The 25678-nt window shown below is 40.7% G+C and overlaps 1 protein-coding gene across 2 annotated transcripts in view; it reads right to left on the bottom strand.

The window, feature by feature from the left end:
* The window catches only part of ABHD12 (abhydrolase domain containing 12, lysophospholipase), an 83946-nt gene extending 59065 nt beyond the window's left edge, over positions 1 to 24881 (bottom strand). For both annotated transcript variants that reach the window (XM_045832847.1, XM_045832848.1), the window contains exon 1: positions 24546 to 24881. In XM_045832847.1, the coding sequence (XP_045688803.1) occupies positions 24546 to 24736 (191 nt within the window). In that variant the 5' untranslated portion in view covers positions 24737 to 24881. The remainder of the gene's footprint in view (positions 1 to 24545) is intronic.
* Between the last annotated feature and the right edge of the window lie 797 nt (positions 24882 to 25678).

The following is a 25678-nucleotide window of genomic DNA, read 5'->3' on the forward strand; positions in this document are numbered from 1 at the left end:
TTCCCAGAGGGCACACTGAATCCCAAAACGTTGCGGGTGCTTCCTGAGATCATAGAGCTGGAATCCTGCAGGGACCCCGAAGCCGGGAACAACACAGCAGTGAGCTCCTGGAGAGAGAGTATGCTTGGGAGCAATCAGGGTCCTGTAGGGGAAAGTCAGATTGGCCCTGGGGATAGAACCTGACAGACTTACTGAGATTTGCCTGGGAAGAGTGATAAGCATTTCAAAGGAACCTCAGCCAGCTGAAGCCAGCAAGATCAGAAAAACTGGTCTGGCCAGTTAGAAACCAACAAGAGGTTTTATTTGTTTTGTTTTGTTTTGCTTTTGTGGCTGTTGTTGGTTGATTGATTTTATCTTGTGTTTTAAGTGACATTTTATTTTTCAATTCTTATTATTTTTATATCTCCCAATCCGTTATGTTTCTCTTCCATCATCCTAGTATTATTCCTTCCACTCCAAATTTATCTCTCCGGCACTCCATCTTCTGCTTTTTTTTTTTCTTATCTTGCAAGTTACTGTAAATTTGTATTATCTTTTTCTCACTTATGCAACATTTTTTATTTTAATAGTATTTTGGTATTCTTTTTCTTTCTGTAAAATCTTCTTTGCTTGGCTGGTTATACTGTCATTTGATAGGTTCCGCCTGGTATCTCAGTCACAGTGTATTGATAATTTACTATCCTTCATCTGTGTTCCATTAGTACACCTCTCAAGGTTCTATACTCTTTATTCTTGTTATCTAGATCTCATCGATTCTGCCACAAGGCTGTCGCTTTACTATTACTGTTAATAAGACCGAGTTTATACAATTGTAAATACTACTTAATACCCCTACCTGATCTCAGCCCACTTTGCAATTTCCTAAACTATACTATTGTGGGGGTTGTCTCTATTCTTTTACACACTACTCCTACTTACTAATCTTTATTCCAACCCTACCTTAGAATCGGACCTCCCACAGCCTCACAGCTTGCTAGATCCAACTAACAATCCTTTCGTCCCCAATAAGAGTCTTACCTTCTTTCCATTCTTTCTAAAACGTGGATAGTGGAGTGGAGGATCACAGTTAACACTATAAGGAGCCAAAGGATAACCCATCTCTTCTCTGCTGGCTGCTAATGTAAATATCATAGTATACTGTCTTCCTGTCTTAAACCATTTTGCCTTACTCCTCCAACGGATCACAAAAAAGAGTAGGGGGAAGTTGTGAACACCAGGATACACGAAGGAGATTGCACCACTGAATCTCACAAGTATTGTACCACAGAAGTTCACACCATAAACTCAGGAAACCAGAACAGATCAATTTAAGAAACAGGCTAACAAGAAGAAACCCACGAACAATGAGAAAACAAAAAAAAAACCCTCCAATTAAGGGAAAGGAGGAAGCCTCAGGAAAAATGCTAAATGAAATAGAGGCAACTCAACTATAAGATAGTGACTTCAAAACAATGATTATCAGGAAGTTCAATGAACTCACAATGAGCTATCAGAAACTAGAGGGAAGCTACAACAATCTCACTGCAAACTACATAAACATGAAAAAAGAAATAGAAACTCTCAACAAGAGCCAAGAGGAAATGAAGAATACCATTTCTGAACTGAAAAACACACTAGAAGGAATGAAAAGCAGGATCCATGAAGCAGAAGATTGGATTAGCAAGCTAGAGGACAAAGTAGAAAACAACACCCAGAAAGAGCAAGAAAGGAAAAGAGGCTCAGAAAGAATGAAGAGGGATTAAGAGAAATGCAAGACAATAGGAAACATAATAATATCCGTATAATAGGGATACCAGAAAGAGAAGAAGAAGAGCCACAGATCGAAAACCTAGTTGAAAAAGTAATGAAGGAAAACTTCCCTAATTTGTTGAGAGCAAAAGTCACACAAATCCAGGAAACACAGAGAGTCCCAATCAAGAGGAACCCAAAGAGGCCCACCTCAAGACACATCATAATTAAAATGGCAAAATTTCAAGACAAAGAGAGAATCTTAAAGGCAGCAAGGGAGAAACAGGAAGTAACATATAAGGGAGCTCCAATAAGGCTAACAGCTGACTTCTCAATGGAAACATTTCAAGCCAGAAAAGAATGGCAAGAAATACTCCAAGTAATGAGATCCAGAGGTCTGCAACCAAGGCTACTTTATCCAGCAAGGCTCTCAATCAAGATAGAAGGCCAAATAAGAAGCTTCCCAGACAAAAGAAGTCTAAAAGAATACACCTCCACCAAACCAGCTCTGCAAGAGATACTAAAGGGACTGCTTTAAGGAAGGGAAGGAAAACAGAGAGAGAGGAACACACGTACATAAAAGACAATGAATAAGTACCTATCAATAATAACCTTAAACGTAAATGGATTAAATGCTCCAATCAAAAGACATACAATAGCCTAATGAATAAGAAAAAATGACCCACATATATGCTGCCTACAAGAGACTCACCTCAGGATAAAAGACCTGCACAGGCTGAAAGTGAAGGGCTGGAAACAAATCTACAAGCAAATGGACAGGAAAAAAAAGCCGGGGTAGCAATACTCATATCAGACAAAATAGACTTCCAAAAAAGGTCCATAAAGAGAGACCCAGAAGGTCACTTCATAATACTAAAGGGAAGAATCCATGAAGAAGACATAAATATTGTAAATATATATGCACCCAACATAGGAGCACCCAAATACATAAAGAAAATATTAGAGGACTTCAAGACAGATATGGACAGCAACACAATTATAGTGGGGGATTTTAACACCCCACTATCAAAAATGGGCAGATATTCCAAACAAAGTATCAACAAAGATATTGTGGCAATGAACAATACCCTTGATGAAATGGACTTTACTGATATATACAGAACCTTCCATCCAAAAGAAGCTAAGTACACGTACTTTTAAAACGTACCAGGAACATTTTCAAAGACTGACCATATTATAGGACACAAAACAAGCCTCAAGAATTTCAAGAAAATTGAAATCATACCAAGCATTTTTCGACCACAAGGGACTGAAGCTAGAAACCAAACTGAAAAAAACAAACAAACCCCAAACCGCTCAAAATTATGGAGATTAAATAGCATGCTATTAAACAATGAATGGGTCAAGAATGATACTAGGGAAGAAATCAAAAGGTTTCTGGACGCAAATGAAAACGATCTCACAACAACCCAAAAATTATGGGACACAGCCAAAGCAGTACTGAGAGGGAAGTTAATAGCGATACAGGCCCACCTATATAAGTTAGAAACATTCCAAACAAACAACCTAACCCTACGTCTACAAGAACTCGAGGAACAACAACAAAGACAGCCTAGAGAAAGTAGAAGGAAGGAAATAACCAAGATTAGAGTAGAATTAAATGACATAGAGACTGAAAGCACAATTCTAAGGATCAAGGAATCCAAGAGCTAGTTCTTTGAAAAGATAAACAAAATTGACAAGCCTTTTAAGCAGCCTCATCAAGAAAAAAAGAAAGAAGACTCAAATAAACACAATCAGAAATGAAAAAGGAGACATTACAACAGATACCACAGAAATACAAAAGACTGTAAGAAATTACTACCAAGAATTGTATGCCAAGAAATTTGAAAACGTAGGTGAAATGAACAAATTTCTAGAAAAATATAATCTTCCAAAATTCAATGAAAAAGAAGCAGAAAGCCTGAACAGACCAATAACAGCAAAAGAAATTGAAGCAGTAATCAAAAAATTCCCAACACACAAAAGCCCTGGACCAGATGGCTTCACAGGAGAATTCTACAACGCATTTAAGGAAGAGCTAACCCGTATCCCTCACAGACTTTTCCAAAAAATCCAAAATGATGGGAAACTCTCAAAATCTTTTTATGAGGCCAATATCATCCTAATTCCAAAACCTGATGAAGACACAACAAAAAAAGAAAACTTCAGGCCAATATCACTGATGAACACTGATGCTAAAATTTTCAACAAAATACTGGCAAACCGCATCCAACAATACATTAAAAAGATCATACACCATGATCAAGTGGGATTCATTCCAGGGATGCAAGAATGGTACAATATTCAAAAATAAGTAAATGTAGTACATCACATAAACAAAAGCAAAGACAAAAACCACATGATCATATCAACAGATGCAGAAAAAGCATTTGATAAGGTACAGCACCCATTCATGATAAAAACACTCAGCAAAGTGGGACTAGAGGGAGCATTCCTCAACATAATAAAGGCCATATATGAGAGACCTACAGCCAACATCATACTCAATGTGCAAAAATTAAAATCTTTTCCACTAAGATCAGGAGCAAGACAAGGCTGTCCACTTTCACCACTTCTATTCAATATAGTACTGGATGTTTTAGCCACCGCAATCAGACAAGAAAAAGAAATAAAAGGCATCCAAATAGGAAAGGAGGAAACAAAACTGTCACTGTTTGCAGATGACATGATAGTATACATAGAAAATCCTATAGACTCTACCAAAAAACTGCTTGACCTAATAAATGAATTTGGCAAAACAGTGGGATACAAAGTCAATATCTAGAAATCAAAGGCATTTCTGTACACCAACAATGAAACAGCAGAAGCAGTGATCAAGGAAAAAAATCCCATTTAAAATAGCAAATAGAAAAAAAATATCTAGCAATAAACCTTACCAAAGAGGTAAAAGACCTATATTCAGAAAACTACATAACAGTCAGGAAAGAAATCAAGGAAGACACAAACAAATGGAAACATATACCGTGTTCATGGATTGGAAGAATTAATATCATCAAAATGTCCATACTACCCAAAGCAATTTACACATTCAATGCAATTCCTATTAAAGTACCAATGGCACATTTCACAGACATAGAACAAACACTTCAAAAATTTATATGGAGTTATAAACGACCCCGAATAGCTCCTGCAATTTTGAGAAAGAAGAGTAAAGTAGAAGGGATCACAATACCTGACGCTAAACTATATTACAAGGCCACTGTAATCAAAACAGCCTGGTACTGGCATAAAAACAGGCACATGGACCAATGGAAGAGAACAGAGAGCTCAGGAATAAACTCAAGTCTCCATGGCCCATTAATATTTGATAAAGGAGACAGCAACATAAAATGGAGTAAAAATAGCCTCTTCAACAAATGGTGTTGGGAGAACTGGACAGGCACGTGCAAAAAAATGAAACTCGAGCACCAACTTACACCATATATAAAAATAAATTCAAGGTGGATAAAAGACTTAAATATAAAATGTGACACCATTAAAGTCCTAGAGGAAAACATAAGTAGGAAAATCTCAGATATTTCACACAGAAACTTTTTTACTGACTTGTCTCCTAGAGCAAGGGACATAAAGGAAAGAATAAACAAATGGGACCTCATCAAAATTAAAAGCTTCTGCACAGCTGAAGAAAACAGTATCAAAATTAAAAGAGAACCAACTGTATGGGAAAACATATTTTCCAATGATACCTCAGGCAAGGGTTTAATCTCCAAAATATATAAAGAACTTACACGACTGCACTCTAAGAAGACAAGGAATCCAATTAAAAAATGGGCAAAGGACTTGAACAGACACTTCTCCAAGGAGAACATACAGAAAATCTAAAGACACATGAAACGATGTTCAATATTGCTAGCTATCAGAGAGATGCAAATTAAAACCGCAATGAGATACCACTTCACACCAGTCAGAATGGCCATCATAAACAAAGCAACAAACAACAAGTGCTGGAGAGGTTGTGGAGAAAAGGGGACCCTAGTGCACTGTTGGTGGGACTGCAGACTGGTACAACCACTATGGAAAGCAGTATGGATCTTCCTCAGAAAACTAAAAAATGGATCTGCCTTTTGACCCTGCAATTCCACTGCTGGGACTCTATCCTAAGAATACGAAAACACCAGTCCAAAAGAACCTATGCATCCCAATGTTCATTGCAGCACGATTTAGAATAGGTAGATGCTGGAAGCAACCAAGATCCCCATCAGTAAATGAATGGATCAAAAAACTATGGTACATTTACACAATGGAATTCTATGCAGCAGAAAGAAAGAAGGAGCTCCTACCCTTTGCAACAGCTTGGATGGAGCTGGAAAGCATTATACTAAGTGAAACAAGCCAGGCAATGAAAGAGAAATACGATATGATCTCACCTTTAACAGTAACCTAAACAACAAAACAAAGAAACAAGCTAAATATAACCAAAGACACTGAAATAGAGGACAGGCTGAGAGTGAAGAAAGGGAAGAGAAGAGGGAATTTCAGGGGACAATGGGAAGGGTTCACGGAAACAAATTTAAAGGACACATGGACAAAAACTAGGGGGAGGGTGTTAATGGGAGGGAAGTGGGGAGGGCTGGGAGCGTGGGCGGGATTGGGAGTAAAAGGCAGAAAACTGTACTTGAACAATGATGGAAACAAAATATTTTTTTAAAAAAAGGGTTTAAAGTATCCACACAGGATTTAAATCAGCCACATTCATCCAGACCAGTGGTAGGGGCAAAGATGTGGAGATGCACACAGGCTCAGAGAGACAATGAGAGGCATGGGGAGAAGGAGTGGTGTAGGGAGGCACAGAGCTGCAGAATAGGCAGTTCCACATCCACATGTTGGGGATACAGATTGGAAAGGATACTTCAGAGTGAGGGATCCCCATGCAAGACCAGACCACACACCTCAAGGTTCTAGCACCAGGAAGATAAGTCCCTATAACTTCTGGTTGTAAAAACCAGTGGGGATTAGGGCAGCCAAAGTAACTGCAGGATTCTCAGGAGACTCCTCTTAAAAGGCCCACAATGGACTTGAGACTTATGCAGACTCACCCCCTCTGGGATTCAGCACCACGGCAACAGCTGGAAGGGCACCAGTGGCATACAGGGAGAAACTGAAGTGACTAGCAATATGGTGAGTGCTGGGGAACAGCTTCCTCCTGGGCGAAACTGCAGAGGCCAAGTAGCAGCATTGTCCCCTCTCTGAGCACTCCCCCACACAGAGCTACAGAGTGATGACACAGGTTGCCCTGCCCTGAGAATTACCTAAGGCTCTGCCCCACACAACTTACAGGTATGCTTTTCTACAATAGAGCATGCTACTAAGACAGAGAGCCAGCTCTACTTTATAAACAAAAACAAACACAGGGAGGCTGTCAAATTGAGGAGACAGAGGAATATGGCCTAAATGAAAGAACAGAGAGACTTCCAGTCAAGATGGCAGCACAGATAAACACCACTCACCTCCTCACACAACCACATAAAAATTACAACTAAATTATACTACAACCATCATTCAGAACCAGAAATTGAGTTGAATGGAAGTCTGACAACTAAGGAATTAAAGAAACCACATCCACCCAGACTGGTAGGAGGAGCTGAGATGTGGAGTGGCCTGATCCCACACATAAGTGTGGTGGATAAAAATTTGGGGGGATATCTTGGGAGTGAGGAGTCCTAGCCCCACACCAGGTCCCTCAGCCCAGGCCACCAGAGTCAGAAAGACAAGTCCCCATAACTTCTGCCTTCAGAAGCAGCAGGAATTAGGACAGTCGAAGAAATTTCTGAAGTCACAAGCAGTTCCTTTTAAAGAACCCAATCACAAACTCAGATTCACTCTGTCTGAGCTCTAGCAGCAGGGTAGCAGCTTGAAAGGCAAGTTACACACAGGAAGGAACTGAAGTGGCTAGCACCCAGCAAATGCTGGGGGACAGCTTACTCCCAGACAGAAAGGTAAGCAGAGCCACTGAGCTGGCAGGCGGGTGCTACATCTGAGACTCCATCAACCTGGCTAGATCCAGGTTGATGGAGTCTCAGTCTAAGGCCCTGTCCCATCCAACTTACATCTGTTAACAGTGCCTTTTCCATATGAACGGCTGGTCTTGAGTCAAGCTTCATAACTTCCTAAATCCTTTCAAACAAGCAACAGCTGGCCTCAGTGAACCCCCAACCCCCATACATCTTGCTAAGTGACTCCAGGCCCAGCACGAGCAGCAGCACCCAGCCTAGATTCACAGCTTGGCTTCCTCTGGGAATCTCCAATCCTAGCATAAGTAGCAGTCATCTCAGATTGCTCTATTGCTCAGGAAGGGTGGCCCTGGGCAAAACACAGGTGGAGGCTGGACTTGGCCTGAACCACCTGAAAAATCCCAAGACCAACGACCCTGTGGGCAGCTACAGACCGTATCGGAGCACCACCACCATGCCCCTGCACAGCTGATTCCCCAGAAAGGGTGGAGATTGGTGGTCAGTGGTCACAGCCAATCCTTGCAACTAACTGGCATGGGTAAATCCCTCCCACTGACCTGCCAACAACGGCCAAGGCTCAACTACAAGAGGAGGGCGTACTCAGCCCACATGAAGGACACACCTCTAGTACTCAGCTTGGGCAATAGGGGATGCTGTGCCACTAGACCCTACAGAACACCTACTATATTAGGCAACACTACCAAGACATGGAGTCAAAGCAGCTCTACCTAATACATAGAAACAAACACAGGGCAGCTGCCAAAATGAAGAGAAAAAGAAACAAGCCAAAATGAAAGAACAGATGAAAACTGCAGAAAAAGAACTGAACAAAATGAAGATAAGCAATCTTAGATGCAAAATTCAAAACACTGGTTTATAACGATGCTCAAGGAACTTAGTGAGGATGACAACAGCATAAAAAAGATCCAGTCAGAAATGAAGGATACACTAACTGAAATAAAGAACAATTTATAGGGAAACCACAGTAGAGTGAATAAAGCCAAGAATCAAACCAATGAATTGGGACATGAAGAAAAAACAACCAAACAGAACAAAAGAGTAAAAATAAAAAAAAAATGAGGGTAGTGTAGCCCCTGGGACAAATTCAAGGTTCCAGCATTTACATCATAGGGGTGCCACAAGGAGAAAAGACCAAGAAATTGGAAACAGATTTGAAAAAAATGAGAGAAAACTTCCCTAACTTGGTGAAGGACATAGACATACAAGTTCAGGAAGCACAAAGTCCAAAACAAGATGTGGATGCAAAGAGGCCCACTCTAAACACATCATAACTAAAATGCCAAAGATTAAATATAAAGAGAGAATCTTAAAAGCAGCAACAGAAAAGCAGATAATTACCTATAAAGGAGTTCCCATAAGACTGTCAGCTGATTTCTCAAAAGAAACTTTGCAGGCTAGAAGGGACTGGCAAGAAATATTCAAAGTTACGAAAAGCAGGGACCTAGACCCAAGATTGGTCTACGCAGCAAAAATATCATTTAGAATCAAAGGACAGATAAAGAGCTTCCCAGGCAAGAAAAAACAAAAGGAGTTCATCATCACCAAACCATTATTACATGAAATGTTAAAGGGACTTATTCAAGAAAAGATCAACACTATTACAAAAAAAGGGCAAAAAATACACACCTATCCATAACTGAATCTAAAAAACAAACTAAGCAAGCAATAAAGGAGACAAAATCATGAATATGAAGAGTGTTTTGATGGTTGTGAAATGGGGGTGGTATAGGAGAATGGATAAAGAGATGAGGGAATTAAGAAATACAAATAGGTAGTTACAGAATAGCCAGGGGGATATAAAGTACAGTACAGGAAATGGAGTAGCCAAGGAACTTAAAACCATGACCCATGGACATGAACAATGGCGTGGTGATTGCCTAAGGGAGTGTGGTATGCTGGGTGGAGGGCAGCAAAGGGGGATACATTGATACAAGTATAATAGCATAATCAATAAAATATAATAAAAAAAGAAAGAACAGAATAAAACTTCAGAAAAAGAACTAACAAAAATGAGATAAGCAACCTACAAGATGCAGAGTTTAAAACACTGGTGATCAGCGTGCTCAAGGAACTCACTGGATAGTTCAACAACATAAAAACAACCCAGGCAGAAATTAAGGTTGCATTAAGTGAAATGAAAAATCTACACACACACACACACACACACACACACACACACACACACACAACAGAGGAGAGGATGAAGCCAAGAATCAAATCAACAATTTGGAAAACAAGGAAGGGAAAAAAAGGTTAAGAAGTTCCTAAGCCTATCCTCATTGTTTTTTTTTTAATCCTTTTTTCTTCTTGCTGTTATGACTGAATGTCTTTTCCTTCCTTGTTTTCCAAATCGTTGATTTGATTCTCGGCTTCATCCTCTCCTCTGTTGTGTGTGTATATGTGTGTGTAATTTTTCTTTATTTCACTTAGTGTAACTTTCCTTTCTTCCCTTACATTTTTGCTGCACTCATTGATTTCTTTGAGTGCCATGATCAGCAGTGTTTTGAACTCTGCATCTGATAGGTTGGTTATCTCTGTTTCATTTAGTTCTTTTTCTGGGGTTTTACTCTGTTCTTTCACTTGGACCATACTTTTTTGTCTCCTCAATTTGACAGCCTACCTGTTTGTTTCTGTGTATTAGGTAGAGCTGCTTTGACTTTGGCACCAGTCTGGATGAATGTGGCTTGTTTAAATCCTTGGTTGTTGGACTTCTACACAGCTCGAATTTCTGATGGTTCTGGTTATGTGTTTTGACATAATAGTTATAATTCTCTTTGGTTGTGCAAGGAGGTGAAATGTATCTACCTATACTTCCATCTTGACCATAAATGGAAATAGTCTTTTAAAAGGTAAATAAGTTACAAAGGTAAATAAGTTATTAGAGTGGGCCATAATCCAATAAGACTCTGACAAACACATGCACAGAGGAAAGAGCAATTACAGGCATAGGGAGAAGACGTGCAAACCAAGGCAAGCAACCACAGAAGAAACTAATGTTACCAATACCTTCACCTCGGACTTCTAGCCTCTAAAATTGTGAAAAAAATTAATTTCTGTTGTCTCAGTCACTCAGTCTGTGGTACTTTATTATGGCAGCCCAAGCAAACTAATAAATCTTTCATTGGATATTAACAATTGTGAATTTTACTTTGTTAGGTGCTGCATATTTTTATATTCCTACAATCTTGTTTGAGGATGCAGTTAAATTACCTGGAAACAGTGATATTTCTGGGTCTCATTAGGTGGGTCCAGATTTGTTAGGATGGTACAGAGTGTTGCTCAGTCTAGTGCTCCTTACTGGAGCATGATTTTCCTGAGCATTCTACCAAATTTCCTGGGAATTATGGTCCTGTTAGAGGTAACTGGAACTACTCTTTCTAAACCTTTGAAATTCTTTTCCCAGCCTCAGATAGTTTCTTCACATGCATGTGCTGATTAGTGCTCTACTGAATACCCAAGGTGGCCCCACTGCAAACGTCTCTGTGCCTGTCTCCTGTCTCCTCTGTGTCCAATAAACCATAGCCATGTAGGTCTCTCCAGACTCTCAGCACCTTATCCACAACTCAGGGAGTGTATCAGGCTCCATGTCAGTTTCTCCCTTTCTGTACTGAAGCAGGGAAACTGTCTCCTTGCAGTAAGCCCTGGTCATCACAGGGCTCTTCCACCTTGTTTGTCACTGAGACTACTATCTCTTGTTGTTGGTGCCCAGTGTTAAACTTTTGTTTCATGCATTTTGTTTGTTTTTTTGTTGTTGCTGTTGTGACTATTTGAGGGATTATTAAATTCAATGCCTGTTACACCATCATGGTTGGAAGTGGAAGTCCTGTATTTCTTTTAAAATGTGTCTACATCTGGTTTTCACCAATTTTTCCACTACTGTAACCATGAAAATTATTAAGGAGTTTTAGGTTATATCTCATTATATTAATAAATATAACTCATAATATATATTCTATATGACAGTATACTTATATTTTATATTATAATATATACCTCATTATATCACATACATATTCCATTATAATATTTCATTATATTCTCTCAGAAGGAACAAAAGAGTAAAGTCAAGATTCATTCTCCCAGACTAAAAGTTGGATTAAATTCTCATATTACAGGTGGAAACCTTAAGAACAATCTTCAAAATTTTAATTGAACAATCAGTATTGGGAGCAGTTTCAATCAACAAAATTGAAAACTTTAAGATCTTAATAATAATAATAATAATAATAAACAATCTTAATAAAATATACAAGAACAATACTCAAATGTCTCTGTTCCAAGAGAAAAAAACAAACAAAAAAATCACAGGATGTTTGCATAATTGAATAGCTGGGTGTCCTGCTATGAAAAGGCCTTATTCTCTTGGCAGAGACAAGAATGTTTTACCACTGTAGTACAGCTCATTTTCAAGTACTTTACACATAACTGCATTACCTACTGTTAAAAAATAACAATTCGGCCCTGACTGATGTGGCTCCTTTGGATGGGCGTCCTTCCACAAAGCGAAAGTATGCAAGTTGGATTTGCAGTCAAGGCACATTCCCGGGTTGCAGGTTCTGTCCCCAGTCAGGGAACATAGCAGAGGCAACCAATCAATGTTTCTCTCTCACATCAATGTCTTTCCCTCTTTTTCTCCCTCCCTTCCCCTCTCTCTAAAAATAAATGAAATCTTTTAAAAAATAAAATAAAAAATAAAAATTCAGCTGAGTGTATTTTTGAATATGTTATTGGTTTTATTCAGTAATTCATAAATCAGGTTGCATCCAATCTAGCAGACAGAAAGGGGTCCTAGAAGCTGTAAACATAAAAGATTTTACAGGCATTAGGGAGTAGGGACAAGGAAATTGTACTGGGCAAAAAGGCTGGTTGGTTGTTGCAAGGTCATTTTCCTTTAGGGGACTGCAGAGGTCTGACAGGCAGATGACCTAACTAGTGCTAATATACAATTCCTGATTGACTGGTTTAAGATTCTATTTTGGGGAGGGCCCAAACTGAACTTAACTCTTGGTTTGGTGCATATGGCCATTTGGGGCCTGTCATCCTTTAACAATACTTCGCTTTACTTTTCTTCATAATAGTTTACTACCCCTAGAAAACTTATTTACCTGGTAGCTTTGTGTTATCTCTGTTCTTCATGAGAACGTAAACTCCATAAGTCTGGGCCCCAGACTTATGCAACATTTTATTTACATCCTCTAGCACACAGTATGCCCACAGTACTTATTAGATGAATAAAAGAACAAACATGCAAGCAATATCCTCGATATGTGCTATAATGTAGATAGCAATTATCCAGGGGAATTCCATTTTCTCAATTATCTTCTCTTTTAAATTTTTATTAAGAAATCTTTTTTACTTCTGTAATTAGAAAAAAATTAAAATGAGAGAGGAGCAGAGGGAGCCAGAGAGGGTGCCTCAAGAGCTGCCTTTCGCCATGGCAAATGTCATCCCCTAGGGTAGCCTCACACCAAGAGATCCCCGCCTTGATTCCTGCAGAATTTCCCCGGAGCTTTCTCTTGAGGCCCTGTGGGCTCCCAGGTGGCCTACACTGGTGTAACAGTCCTTTCCTTTGGGAACCCTAACCTAAATATCTAATGTCCTAGAATAGCAGTCTTCTTATGTTCCTTCCTATAGGTTCTGCCATGACATGCCTTGTCAAAATGTCCTGTGTCCCCAAAATATGAGAATTTTTCTTATTATCTACAGATACCTCAGTACTCCACAGATGTATTATATCTTGTCAATAAAGTGAGAGCCCAAAATATGAGATACTCTGAAGACAGATCAGCACATAAAAAAAGTAAGAGCAACAAAGGATGAATGTGAGGTCAGACTAATCATCTCCAGCCATTCCTGCACTTCATCTCTACTATAGACATCATTAAAATATTTGAGCATTAAGAGCTGATGGCTGCCACCCTGACTGGTGTGGCTCAGTGGATTGCGCATTATCCCGCAAACCTAAAGGTCACTGGTTGATTCCAGGTTGGGGCAAATGTCTGGGTTGCTGGCTCGGGGTGAGCAAAAGGCAACTGATGGATGTTTCTCTGGCACCTTGATATTTCTCTCCCTTTCTTTCTCCTTCCCTTCCCTTCTCTCTAAAAAATAAATAAAAATAAAATCTAAAGAAGAAAAAAGAAAAAAAGAGCTGATGGTTGCCATGCATTATAATGGGTAGACAACAAACTGTCTGGGGATAGGTACTGTCTTCTTTCATCTTTACAGTTCCAGTGCTGAGAATGGCCTTTGCTGGCACAATAACTGCTTGCTGAACATCCAGCACTGACATGGCCACTTTCAGGTAAGAACAATATATTATTCTGGGATCAGGATAGCAGAAATCCTGATTAAAAGGTAGGGAGTCTCTATTGTACACATTAGGAGAGAATGAATGAAAGTTAAAAGCCATATATCTTCAGGAAAAAACCCCCAGGAAGTTAACCATGCTGGCAATATATACATACAATTTTTTGAATTGTGATGATAATTTAGTCACCCATAGACAAAGATTTTGTGCAAAACAGTCCTGCAGGCCCACACCCCTTGGTCTTATACAAAGACCTGTTAGGGGAAGGAAAATGAGAAGGCCAGTTGAACTATTAACTTGGGGAAGAGGTATGCTTATGTTTTCTCTCCAGAAGGACCTTTGGACTGCTGGCAAAGAGGGTAAAGCCATATCATAGAAAAGACTTCCCTAGCGGCGACCCACCTCTGCCCCACTGGACTCTCCTGATCCAGAATTCTCCAAGCTGTGCGTCACCCAGCTCCAGTGGAATTCCAGCCAGTACTCCTGAAGCAATATTCAACGTCACCTAAGAGGGGCTTTAGCTGCCAATTTAAAAGGAAAAATTGATAAACTGCAGCTAGAATTACATCAGCAGATGCAGGACGTTCAACGCCTGAATAAGCAAGAGGTTTTTCAAACCTTCCTTGACAATCTCAGTGACTAAACCCAAAAAAACTGGTTTGAAGGACTTAACCTGAGAGTGTGGGGCTTTGGAGCTGCTGGTTGCTTACTGTTAATGCTTTGTGTACTTTGCTACATTTGCAAATTATTTTCCCAGGATCGTATAAGAGACTGGCAGGTAGCAAGCTTTGTGGGATCTATAGCGATCCTGACTAAAAACCGGTCCGTGTGGAAGTGGTGAATGTAGCCCAGATTGTTTTAGCGAGAGAGAGAGAGAGAGAGAGAGAGAGAGAGTTGGCACACAGGACCCAGGCCCACAGATCGGTTTTCCCATGGGGAATCAGGCCTGCATTGTACCTGGGCTGCTCTGAGGCTCGCTTTTTGCTAAAACTCCCTCACCCTGAATTGAGGCAGCAAATGTTTACTGCGTATGTTTAAAGTAACTTCCTAAAATCTGTGCTAAACCTCCCAAGTACAGAGTATAACCAGTTCAACCACTTTTCCCCTTACATTTGCATACATCCTTTTCTTTGAAGTAATTAGCAACATCCTCTCCTTTGTTATCTGTAAAAGGTAATCATCTAAAGCGAACCTGTGCATAGTAAATGAGGACCATCCTTGACGTAATGTACCCAGGAAAGCAATAAAAGTCTCTCTCGCCAGGGGTTGGGGCCCTCTGTCTCACTTACAGAGCAGCCATGCTGTCCCTTTTTCTCCACAGGACTTCTGTAGTCCATGTGAATTTATTCATTGCAGCCACAACACACAGACCCTGCTGACCACAGTCCGCATCAATATCTCTTTTAGGGCCCTGAACGGCAGCATCGAAATGAACTGTTTTTTCCTTCCCATTATGAATTCACCCAATATATCTAAATCTTATGTGGAAATCCTATAAGTCTAGGAATAACGGAAAACAATCTGAACTTTCTTTTCTTTGCCTTAGAGCTCAGGGTAGCTTCTTTCAAGCTTCAGGAATAAACCCTAAATTCAAGCATTCCTGAGATACGCTTGTACATATTCCTTCAATGACAACCTTCTCTGCCTTCATCTTTTCAAAATAAAAAGCCTTAATCTTCTGAAACTCCTTACACTGACAGCCATCCATGCACTCCTCTTTTTACCCACTCAGAACATTTCCATATCTGGTAAACAGATCACACCTGATTAAGACAACTGAAGTCCACACGTACTACCTCAAAACCAATTCTATTTAGAAACTTAGCTATTTATGTATTAGCAAAACCTAAGAGGTAAGAATTCTACTTGGTTCCCAATAATCACTCTACCTTGACCTCAGTTCATGTTGATCTTATTTCTACCTCCACCTCAAACCCAGTTCTAACCATTTCCTCACTGGGATTGTGCAGGCACTTCATGGAGCTGCTGCCTTCCTGCTTGGGCCCTCGAGAACTGGGCAACACTATATAAAACATGCGTGGCTTCTCAAGATACACAGTGAGTCATGGATTAAATGACTTCTGTGGGAATCATTTTTTCCCTCATTTTTGAATTATTACATGTTTAAAGAGTCCTTATTAAGCAACTTGATTGTTTATGTTAATAAGAATTTAGCAAATACGGTAGATAATGTCTGATCAGGTTGAGAACAGAAAACTAAGGGTCCAGGTGGAGAACTGAAAGACAGGCAGCACCTCTTCTCCCTCTGGCAGGCAAACTTTCATACAGAAAAAAGAAGTACCCAGAAGAGAACTTCCAATGCTTCCCTAACAAATCCCTGTATTTTCACAACATCCTTGGCCTGCCTTCCTATCTGAGGATCCTCTATTTGGCCTTGGGGAGCTGGGTCCCAGGGACACTATGCCCACAGTGCCTGCAGAACCAGTCTTTCTTCCCCACTGCTAGACTTTCCCCATGAGCACACTAAGGCCTCTAATAATGCTGGTCAGAACCTCCTCCCACTCCAGCTACCCCCTCATTTCTGTTCCCTTTCATGGCAAAACTCCCTGAAAAAGCTATACTTCTCCCCAACTCTCCCTTGAGCTAGTCCATCAGGCTCTTGATCCCACCACACCAACTAGCCACACTTGTCAACCTCTGATCTCCATGTTATCAAATCCAATAGCGGATCTTGCTTTCCTCTGCAACAGGCTTTCTTCAAGTGACTGCCTCAACTCTTTCCTCCTAGATCTCCTTCTTCCAACTCACTTCCTCCAGGTCTCCTTGGCTTGGGCCTCCTCTTTTCCCAGCCCCTAACCATGCATGGCCTAGGCCCAGTCTATGACCCCTGTCATGACTCTGAACATCATTTAGAGTCTAATGGTCAGATGTTGCTCTAACTCTTTCCTGAACTCAAACTCCTGCTGTCTACTCACTTGAACATTTATTAAGCATGTCACTATGCCCAAACAAAATTCATTACTCCCCAAAGCACCTGCTCCCCCATAATCACTCCATCTTAGCACATGGTAGCTTCATTCTTCCCATTGCTCAGAAGACAATCCTGACATTCCTCACACTCTTTCATACTGATGGATCAGCAAATCCTGTTGACACTTACTTGAAAGCAGATCCAGAATGCAACACTTCTCACTTCCTCAGCTACCCCAGGCCTGAGCCTGCATCATCTGCTGCCTGGATGACTCCCAACTGGTCCCCCTGCTCATCTTGTCCCTTCAGTGTGTCCTCCTCAGAGCAGTCAGAGTGACATGGCAGTGACAGGTATCATATCAAGGAATTTCTTTACTCTGAGCAGCTAGTGACTTCCACTCAAATGTCCCCTTATAAGAAAGGCCTCCAGCCACGGAAATCGTGTACATAACAGTAGCTGCTCCTTACTGGCTTTACTTTTCTCCTCCAGGCTCTGATCATCTGATGCAACATGTACTTATTTGTTTGTCATCTGTGTCCCCTGCCAGAATGTAAAGTCCATAAGACATAAACTGAATCTATCACTGCAGCCTTAGTACTTAGAAGAGTTACTACAACACTGGCTGGTATGGCTCAGTGGATTGAACGCTGCCCTATAAACCAAAGGATCACTAGTTCAATTCCCAGTCAGGGCACATGCCTGGGTCTCAGGCCAGTTCCCTGGTTGGGGGCACATGAGAGGCACCCGCACACTGATGTTTCTCTCCCTCACTTTCTCCCTCTTCCCCTCTCTAAAAATAAATAAAATCTTTATTTAAAAAAAAAGTTACTGTACATAACAGGTACTCAAACTGCTAAATGAACAGGTGAAAAAAGTGTTGAATGACCAAAAGTTTATAAATGTCCTAACACCAACATATATGTTAATTAATCATGATGACAACTATTGGCATGAAAACTTCCATGAGAAGACATACTATAAGATTGGGGTCAAAAAAGGTGGGGCGGTGGGGCGGTGGGGCGGGGGAAATGCTTCTTGACCTAGGTTAACAAAGCTTTCTCAATACTTCCAATTACTAATAATGGTAATGATCATGGAGTGACCATAGTAGAAGATGCCATTAAATGAGTACTCACTGTGTGCCAGCTCTCTGATATATCTAAGCTTTACCCCAATCATACATACAAGGTATTTTCATCCCCACATCACAGAGGACATAACAAACTCAGAAAGTTAAGCAACTCACCCCAAGCCACAGAACCTGAAAACACTGGGAGCTTAGTTATCTATATAAGCTTACCTTTCTCTACATGATGGATGATACCACAATGAGTACCAAGCCTAAATAATGGGTCTTGTTGTTAACCGGACATCTTAGTCAAGGCTTCCTTGCTATTGTTCTCTGTGTCAGCATGCCCTATCCTCAATGCCACTCCAACCTTCAGTTCAGGATGTGACAAATGACTTACCCACTCTCCATGCTGAAAGAGATTCCTGGTAAAGCATAAATCTACTGACATCCAAATTCTGTAGATACCATCCCTGGGTGAAGAGTGTTCACTCAATCTGCCAGTTTTTCAAGACCCTATTACAGGAAAATTTTCCCTATAGACTTCAATTTGGAAAGGAAAGTGCTCTAATGGGAGAAGAAGGAGGATCATGAGTCTGGAACAGCATCCTGTCTTTGTCACTGTTAACATAACCCTGAGAAGATGACCCATCTTCTCTACTCCTTTCCAAGGCTGTTTCCATGATAGTGTCTTCAGAAGCTTTAATTGCCCTGGCTAGTGTGGCTCAGTGGACTGAGCACTGGCCTGAGAACCAAAGGGTCACCAGTTCGATTCCCAGTCAGGGCAACATGCCTGGGTTGTGGGCCTTGTCCCCAGTAGCCCCAGCATGAGAGGCAACTACACATTGATGTTTCTCTCCCTCTCTTTCTCCCTCCCTCCCCTATCTCTAAAAATAAATAAATAAATTTTTTTAAAAGAAGCTTTTTTTAAATGAAAACACATTTTTAAAAATATTTTATTTCTTTCTTTTTCTGAGGGGACGAGGAGAAAGAGAGGGAGAGAAACATCAATGCATGGTTGCCTCTCACATGGCCCCCACTCGGGACCTGGCCTGCAACCCAGGCATATGCCCTGACTGGGACTCGAACCAGCAACCCTTTGGTTCACAGCCCATGCTCAATCTATTGAACGACACCAGCCAGGACAAAAAGAGGCTTTTAATCTACTCCAAAATATTTTCCACATTTGAGCACTGTTTGTCCAGTTACTACAGAAGATAGATACTCCCTTGAGAAGGGAGAGTACACAATGGCTGAAAAAAACTGAGAAGCAAGCACAGCTATAGGACACAAAGTCCCAAGAAAGATGGAGTTACAAGCAAAGAGCTAAGTTCCAAAGTCCCCAACCAAGGTCTCCTGCTGAGGCTCCAAAACAATGCTTGCCCCCTTGCTTGTCACAGTCAGGCACAAACTATACTCTGGGGGAGAAGAAGGGAGATGCAAAAGGCAGACCTTAACTATAAAAGTTAGCTCAGAATAACCTCTCATATAAAGAAACGATAAAAAAATACCATGTAGAGAGGCTTAGAGGGCAAGCTTGATGTTAACCTTCAGGAAGGCTAATGTTGAAGGAGACAAATGTTAATTCAGTCATCCACCTTTCTGAGTTATGGTGAAGCCATTAGCAGCCCTAAATAAAGTCCCTTCCTTTGGGTCAAGGTAGAAGAAGGGGAATGCCTCAGTTCTTCTGTATTTACATGAGGGTCATCACTATGACACCTCTCATGCAGCCCACTGATCTCAGTCATCAGGGAGATCTGGCCTGGGGGCTGGAAATCGAAGAATAAAGACCAGTTGACTGAAACACACAGACTTGTATATCTCATGACTGCCTTGGTAGGATCAAATTTAGACCACTTTTGCTTTTAATGCATATTTCCCCAAACTCCAGAATTACTAAAAAGAACATGAAAGGCCCACAAAAATCTCTTATTTGCCAAGCCCTTCCTCAAACCAGACACTGTGAAAAGAAAAATACCTAGTTTCCCCACTTGTGGAGTGCAAGGTAGATATGTGAGTTAGATAAACATTTACATACATTTAACAGTAACCCTTTAGTTGAGACATTAAAAAAAAAAAACACTTTTATTCCTTTTTTTGAAATCCCCAAAATTGCTGAATTAGTTCCAAGGTTTAAAAAGTTAGAGATCACACACACAGACATATATACACACACACACACACAGAACCAGTTAAGTTAGTCTTCTGGAGACTGGAAGATCTGGCCACCCTGGACCCACATTCCTGCCAGGCAACAACATGAGAGAGTGCAATAGCTGCTGCCTCCTTCAGAATAGAACACATTCTCACCACTTCTCTGCAGCCCTCAGCATCATCCTGGTCTCCCAGAATTATTAAACAAACAAAACTTTCTTTGACAAAATCCACTTCAGTGCATGTGTAAATATTGGATATGTTTGTATTATTGCCTAGCCTAAATAAAAAAAAAGAAGTGGTGGGGGGAACCATATACAAAATGGGGAACAAGACTAGGGAAATAGCCCTAGGTACAGAGGTAAATCTGGATATAATGAATGATTTTCCATGAACATATAAATCACCAAAACTAAACCCAGAAAGAGATAATAAATGTAAGAAACTGTAATAATTAAAGTGCTATATTCTAAAAAAATCAGGCTTAGGTAGTTTTATAGGGGAATTCTACCAAAATTTAAAGAAACAGATCATTTCAAAAGTATTTAAACAGGCTAAAGGAAAAGTTTTTTAATAAAGATATAGAAAACACTAAAATAACTTGATAAAGATGAAATTAAAAAAGAAAATTAGCCCTGGCTGGTGTGGCTCAGTGGTTGAGTGTCAGCCTATAAATCAAAGGTTCACCAGTTTGATTCCCACACTAGGGCACATGTCTGGGTTGCAGGCCAGGTCCCCAGTAGGGGACATGCGAGAGGCAACCAGACATTGATGTTTCTCCCCCCTCTCTGTCTCCTTCCCTTCCCCTCTATCTAAAAATAAGAAAAAGAAAGAAAAAAAGAAAATTAAAGACTAGCTTCACAAATACTGGTATTAAATTGACAAGTAAATTAAATAGAATGTAACTGACTACACAATAACAGAGTTATCACTGTTGATTCAGTAATGATGATTCTGTAGTATAAAGTCTATTACTATAACTGAGGTCAAGGGAGAAAATCTATATGATAATTTCATAGATGCTAAAACATAATTTGATACAATTCAATAAACCACTAAAAGCATTCTCATTAAAGTCAGGAACAAGACAAAGATATCCAGTACCATCCTTATTATTTGACTTTGTTCTGGAAATACAATGCAGCAAAAAAAAAGAGAAATATAAATTAGAAAACAAGGGGCAAAATTCTTATTATTTGCAGTTAACAAGATAATATACCTGGAAAATCCAAGAGAATCAACTGCAAAAACTATTGCAAATTAAGATTGTATAAATTACTAATTATAAAATTATTAAATATAGGGCCCTGGCTGGCGTAGCTCAGTGGATTGAGCGTGGGCTCGAACCGAAGTGTCACAGGTTCGATTCCCAGCCAGGGTACATTCCTGGGTTGCAGGCCATAACCCCCAGCAACCACACATTGATGTTTCTCTCTCTCTCTCTATCTCCCTCCCTTCTCTCTCTAAAAATAAATAAATAAAAACTTTTTTAAAAAAATTATTAAATATAACAACTAAGAATATGTAACATAAGACAGGATCCTATTTTAAATCACAATAAAAAATAAAACAACTAGGAATAAACTTAAGAAATGTACAGGATTTTAAAACAAACCAACTTAAGACATTTCTGAGACAATTAGGGAGGTGTATCTAGATTGGTTATTAGATATTAATTAGATAATAAGTTATTAATTTTGACAAATATGATAATAGCATTGGGGTTATGTATTTCATAAAGTCCATATTTGTTTAAGACATACCATGAAATATTTACAGATGAAATCAATTATTTCAAAAGTTTAGTCTCCCACACTGTAAAAAAATGGAGGGGGGAATGGAATAGATGATTCAAGATAGGCAAAATATGGAAAACTGTTGAAATGAAGTGATTGATACATGCAGATTCATTATCACCTTCTCTGCTTTTGCATATTTGAACACAATAGAGAGTTAAAAGAGTCTTGGCTGGTGTGGCTCAGTGGACTGAGTGCTATCCTGCAAACTGAAAAGCTGTTAGTTCGATCCTGCCAGGACACATGCCTGGGTTGCAGGTCAGGGCCCCAGTCAGGGGTATGCAAGAGATAACCTATCGATGTTTCTCTCCCTCTATTTCTCCCTCCCTTCCTCTCTCTTTAAAAGTAAATAAATAACAGTTTTTTAAAAGAAAGAAATGTGTTGAAGACCCCAAACAAAGAAGGGTTTTGAAAGATACAAATAATCCTAAAGGCATATAATAGTTTATAAAAGCACAGAAAAACTGCCACCTCACAATGAAGAAATACAAATTAAAGCTACAAATCAGATGTCATTTTCATCAATCAAATAGAAAAGATCAAAATATCTGGTACTATTCAATATTTGGGGAGGCAGCTGACACTGCTGGAGAAGTTACAAATCACCATAACTTCTTTGGAGGGCATTCAGGCATTACCTTTCAAAGTTAACACACACCTCTTGGCCCAGCAATTCCACTTCTAGAAATTTATCATAGTCATTCATTCGATAAATATTTTCTCCCACCTACTATGTTCCAGGTACTGAAGAGTAGAGAGGAAAAAAACAATGTCCCTGCTCTCATGGTGCTTCCATTCTTGTGGGCAAGGAGACAACCCATAAAGCAAATCAAGTCAGGTAAGGGATAAATGCAATGAAGAAAAAATAAACAGAACAAGGGGTTAGGGGTGGCATGAAGGCTATTTTGGATATGCTGGTCTGGGAAGGCCTCTCTGAGGATGTGACATTTGAGCAGAGACCTGGATACAAGAGAAAACAAAGCAAGAGAATGTCCGGAAGAGTTACAGGCAATAGGGAAGGAAACCATGGTATAACATACAAATTTGGCCTTTCTGCCCTTTACTTTTCTTTTTATTATACGAACAGTCTTTTGTTTATTCAATGGATATGAACACCACTTGAATGTCTCTTTGTCCCCCATACAAAAATAAAAATAATTAAATCCTTTTAATACAGTATATCTTTCAAGGAAGGTGTCAGGCCAGCATTGTTTCTCCAAACATTACTGTGCATCACAACTTGATTTTCTTTAAAGGAAGAAAATTTCCCAATCTATCTAAGTGCTATGCCAAGCCTGTTAGTAAAAGTGCATTAAAGGCATCATAATTTTTGAATGTAGATAAACCTTTCCACAGAAAAGATAAGACATTAGTTTCACAAAAGATACTAGTTGCTAGATAATTTTATACAAAAACAAAAATACTGTTGGTCCTTGCCCTTCTGGGAGGCGCTTTAAAAAATTTTCTCACTTACCCAAATATTCATATTTTAAATTTAATGATCTTTTAGACAATTGATATTTTAGGGTTAGTTGGACAAATATTTTACACTGAAGTGGCCAGTGTCAATTAAGGGCATTCCAGTTCACCTTAAAGGGAAAAACTGTTCACCACCTGATAACACACTAACTTCTTCCAACACCATGAAACATCAGGATTTCAAAACTGCCATGAATGACATGTTCTACAAACAGCCAAATAATTCAGAAACCAGCTTATGGGACAGAAATTTGGCCAGGTGAAATATGCTCCTATCTCAATTTTGAAATCAGTTTTACATAAACTTATTCATCTACGGCGCGAAGGGAGAACACATGATTTCTCGACATTACGAAGATTTCCAAGGAGACAAATCAAGTGGACAAATTTCAAGCACCATGAACCAACCGCAGAGGGAATGACAGGTTTTCCTTCAACAGCTGAGGATGCGGTGCACCCTTTCTTTCCCTTGGACACCAGCAGCCCATTTAACTTTTCCCCAAAGGTCTGGCAGTTCTGAGCAAACAATGCCACTTCTGCCAACTAGTTACCCTAGAAGAATTCCCGATATGAGAAACCCGGTACCGGTCAGCTTCGGTACAAGCCAACCTAGTGAGAGGGGCACTGGGTTGGGTCCAACACGGAGAAGATTTGAAGCTAGTCACAGCTCTCAGGATCTGGCGCCTACTTCCACCCTATCCCCCTACTCTCCCACGCGGAGTCGTGATTTCCCTGCCGCTCTATCTCCCTGTAAGATGCTCATCCAGCCCAGTGCTTTCCTTGGTAAGCTCGTACAGGCTCACCAGGGAAAGCGTATGAGGGCTCGATTTGGAGTGCTGGGTGGGTGAGGGGGCAGAAGAGCACACCAGGGTTTTGAGGGGGCAGGAAGGGGTGCTCATGTGGGTAGGGACTTGGGGAAAGGATGCGGGGGTCAGAGACAGGAGAGGGGAGGGCGTGCAAGAGGTCGGAAGAGGACTCTGAAAGAAAGGATGGTAGGTGTGGGACACTCGCGCTGGCAGGAAACTTGTGGACAGCGTGAGAGGTTTAGGGGTGGCTTGCGGGCCAGGTCCGCCCCTCACCTCACCTGCCTAGCGCTCGTTTCATGTCCTTGTCCTCGGTGCAGCGCGGCTCAGCCGGCCCCTTGCCAGCCAGGCGCAAGTTGTGCTTCAGGCGGCAGTCTGCGTCCAGCACCGCGGCAGTCGAGCCCGGAGAGGACGAGCCCAAGGCGACGCAGCGTTCATGCTCCAAGGCAACGGCGTCGGTCCGCTTCCTCATCCCGCGGCCCACACGGCCGGCCGCCGAAGGAGCCCCCTGGCCTAGTCCGAGCCGCCCTCGCTGCAGTCGCTGCAATTTAGAGACGACGCCTGCAGGAGCTCCCACCCTTCACATCCCAGCCCCAAGCTACCGCAGCTACAGACACTCGCGGGCCAATCAGCTTCCGCCTCCGCCCTGGCTCCTCCTGGAGGGCACCCAGAATCCCCGCAGCCGATCGGAAGCCATCTTAGAGAAGGGTGGGCCTAACCACACAAGCGTCACGGCCTGGGTAGGCTTAGCCGCTGACTCTGGATGGGATTTGGGGTTCTTCCTGGGTTGGTGGTCTACTTTGCCTGCGTACTCACCGTTGTCTCACAGATCCGGAAAGGAAGCTGCCCAGAAAGTGAGTGCCCATCCAGGGCTACAGTGGCAAGTTGGTTTCCCTTTATTCCCACCCCAGGCTTTCTGACTTTCCCCTAAGGCTCGTCCACGTAAGAAACGTTCAAACCTGTAAAGAATTGTTGGTGTATTTGAGCCAACCTGACAATTGCCGGGAAGCAAAACCTCAACAAGATGAGAAAATGCTCCAAAAAATGATAGTTACGCAGCATATTTTACACATTACAATGAAAGGAGAAAATATAAGTAGGTTACATGTAATCTATTGGTGATTAAAGAGGAAGGAGAAAGCAAACTGGTGTAAACCGCTGGTATTGATAAAAGGTAACATAGTAGACACATATTTCTTTATGCTGGTGAATACAGGATAGTTAATAATCAATAGTAACAATGAGGGGATTTGTGATCTCCTCAGATTGGTGCCTTTGCCTAAAATTACTCTGACATTCCAAAGGTATGTTATCTTAAATGAAGAAAGTAGACACTCTCAGTTAAGGTAAAAGATTGACTTTTGTTGGGAAAGATTCTAGCCTACAACGTGACTCCCTGCTCTGATCTGCTTTT

This window comes from Phyllostomus hastatus, unplaced genomic scaffold (genome assembly GCF_019186645.2).
Source record: "Phyllostomus hastatus isolate PE091 unplaced genomic scaffold, TTU_PhHast_1.1 phas_contig_17, whole genome shotgun sequence".
NCBI lineage: Eukaryota > Metazoa > Chordata > Mammalia > Chiroptera > Phyllostomidae > Phyllostomus > Phyllostomus hastatus.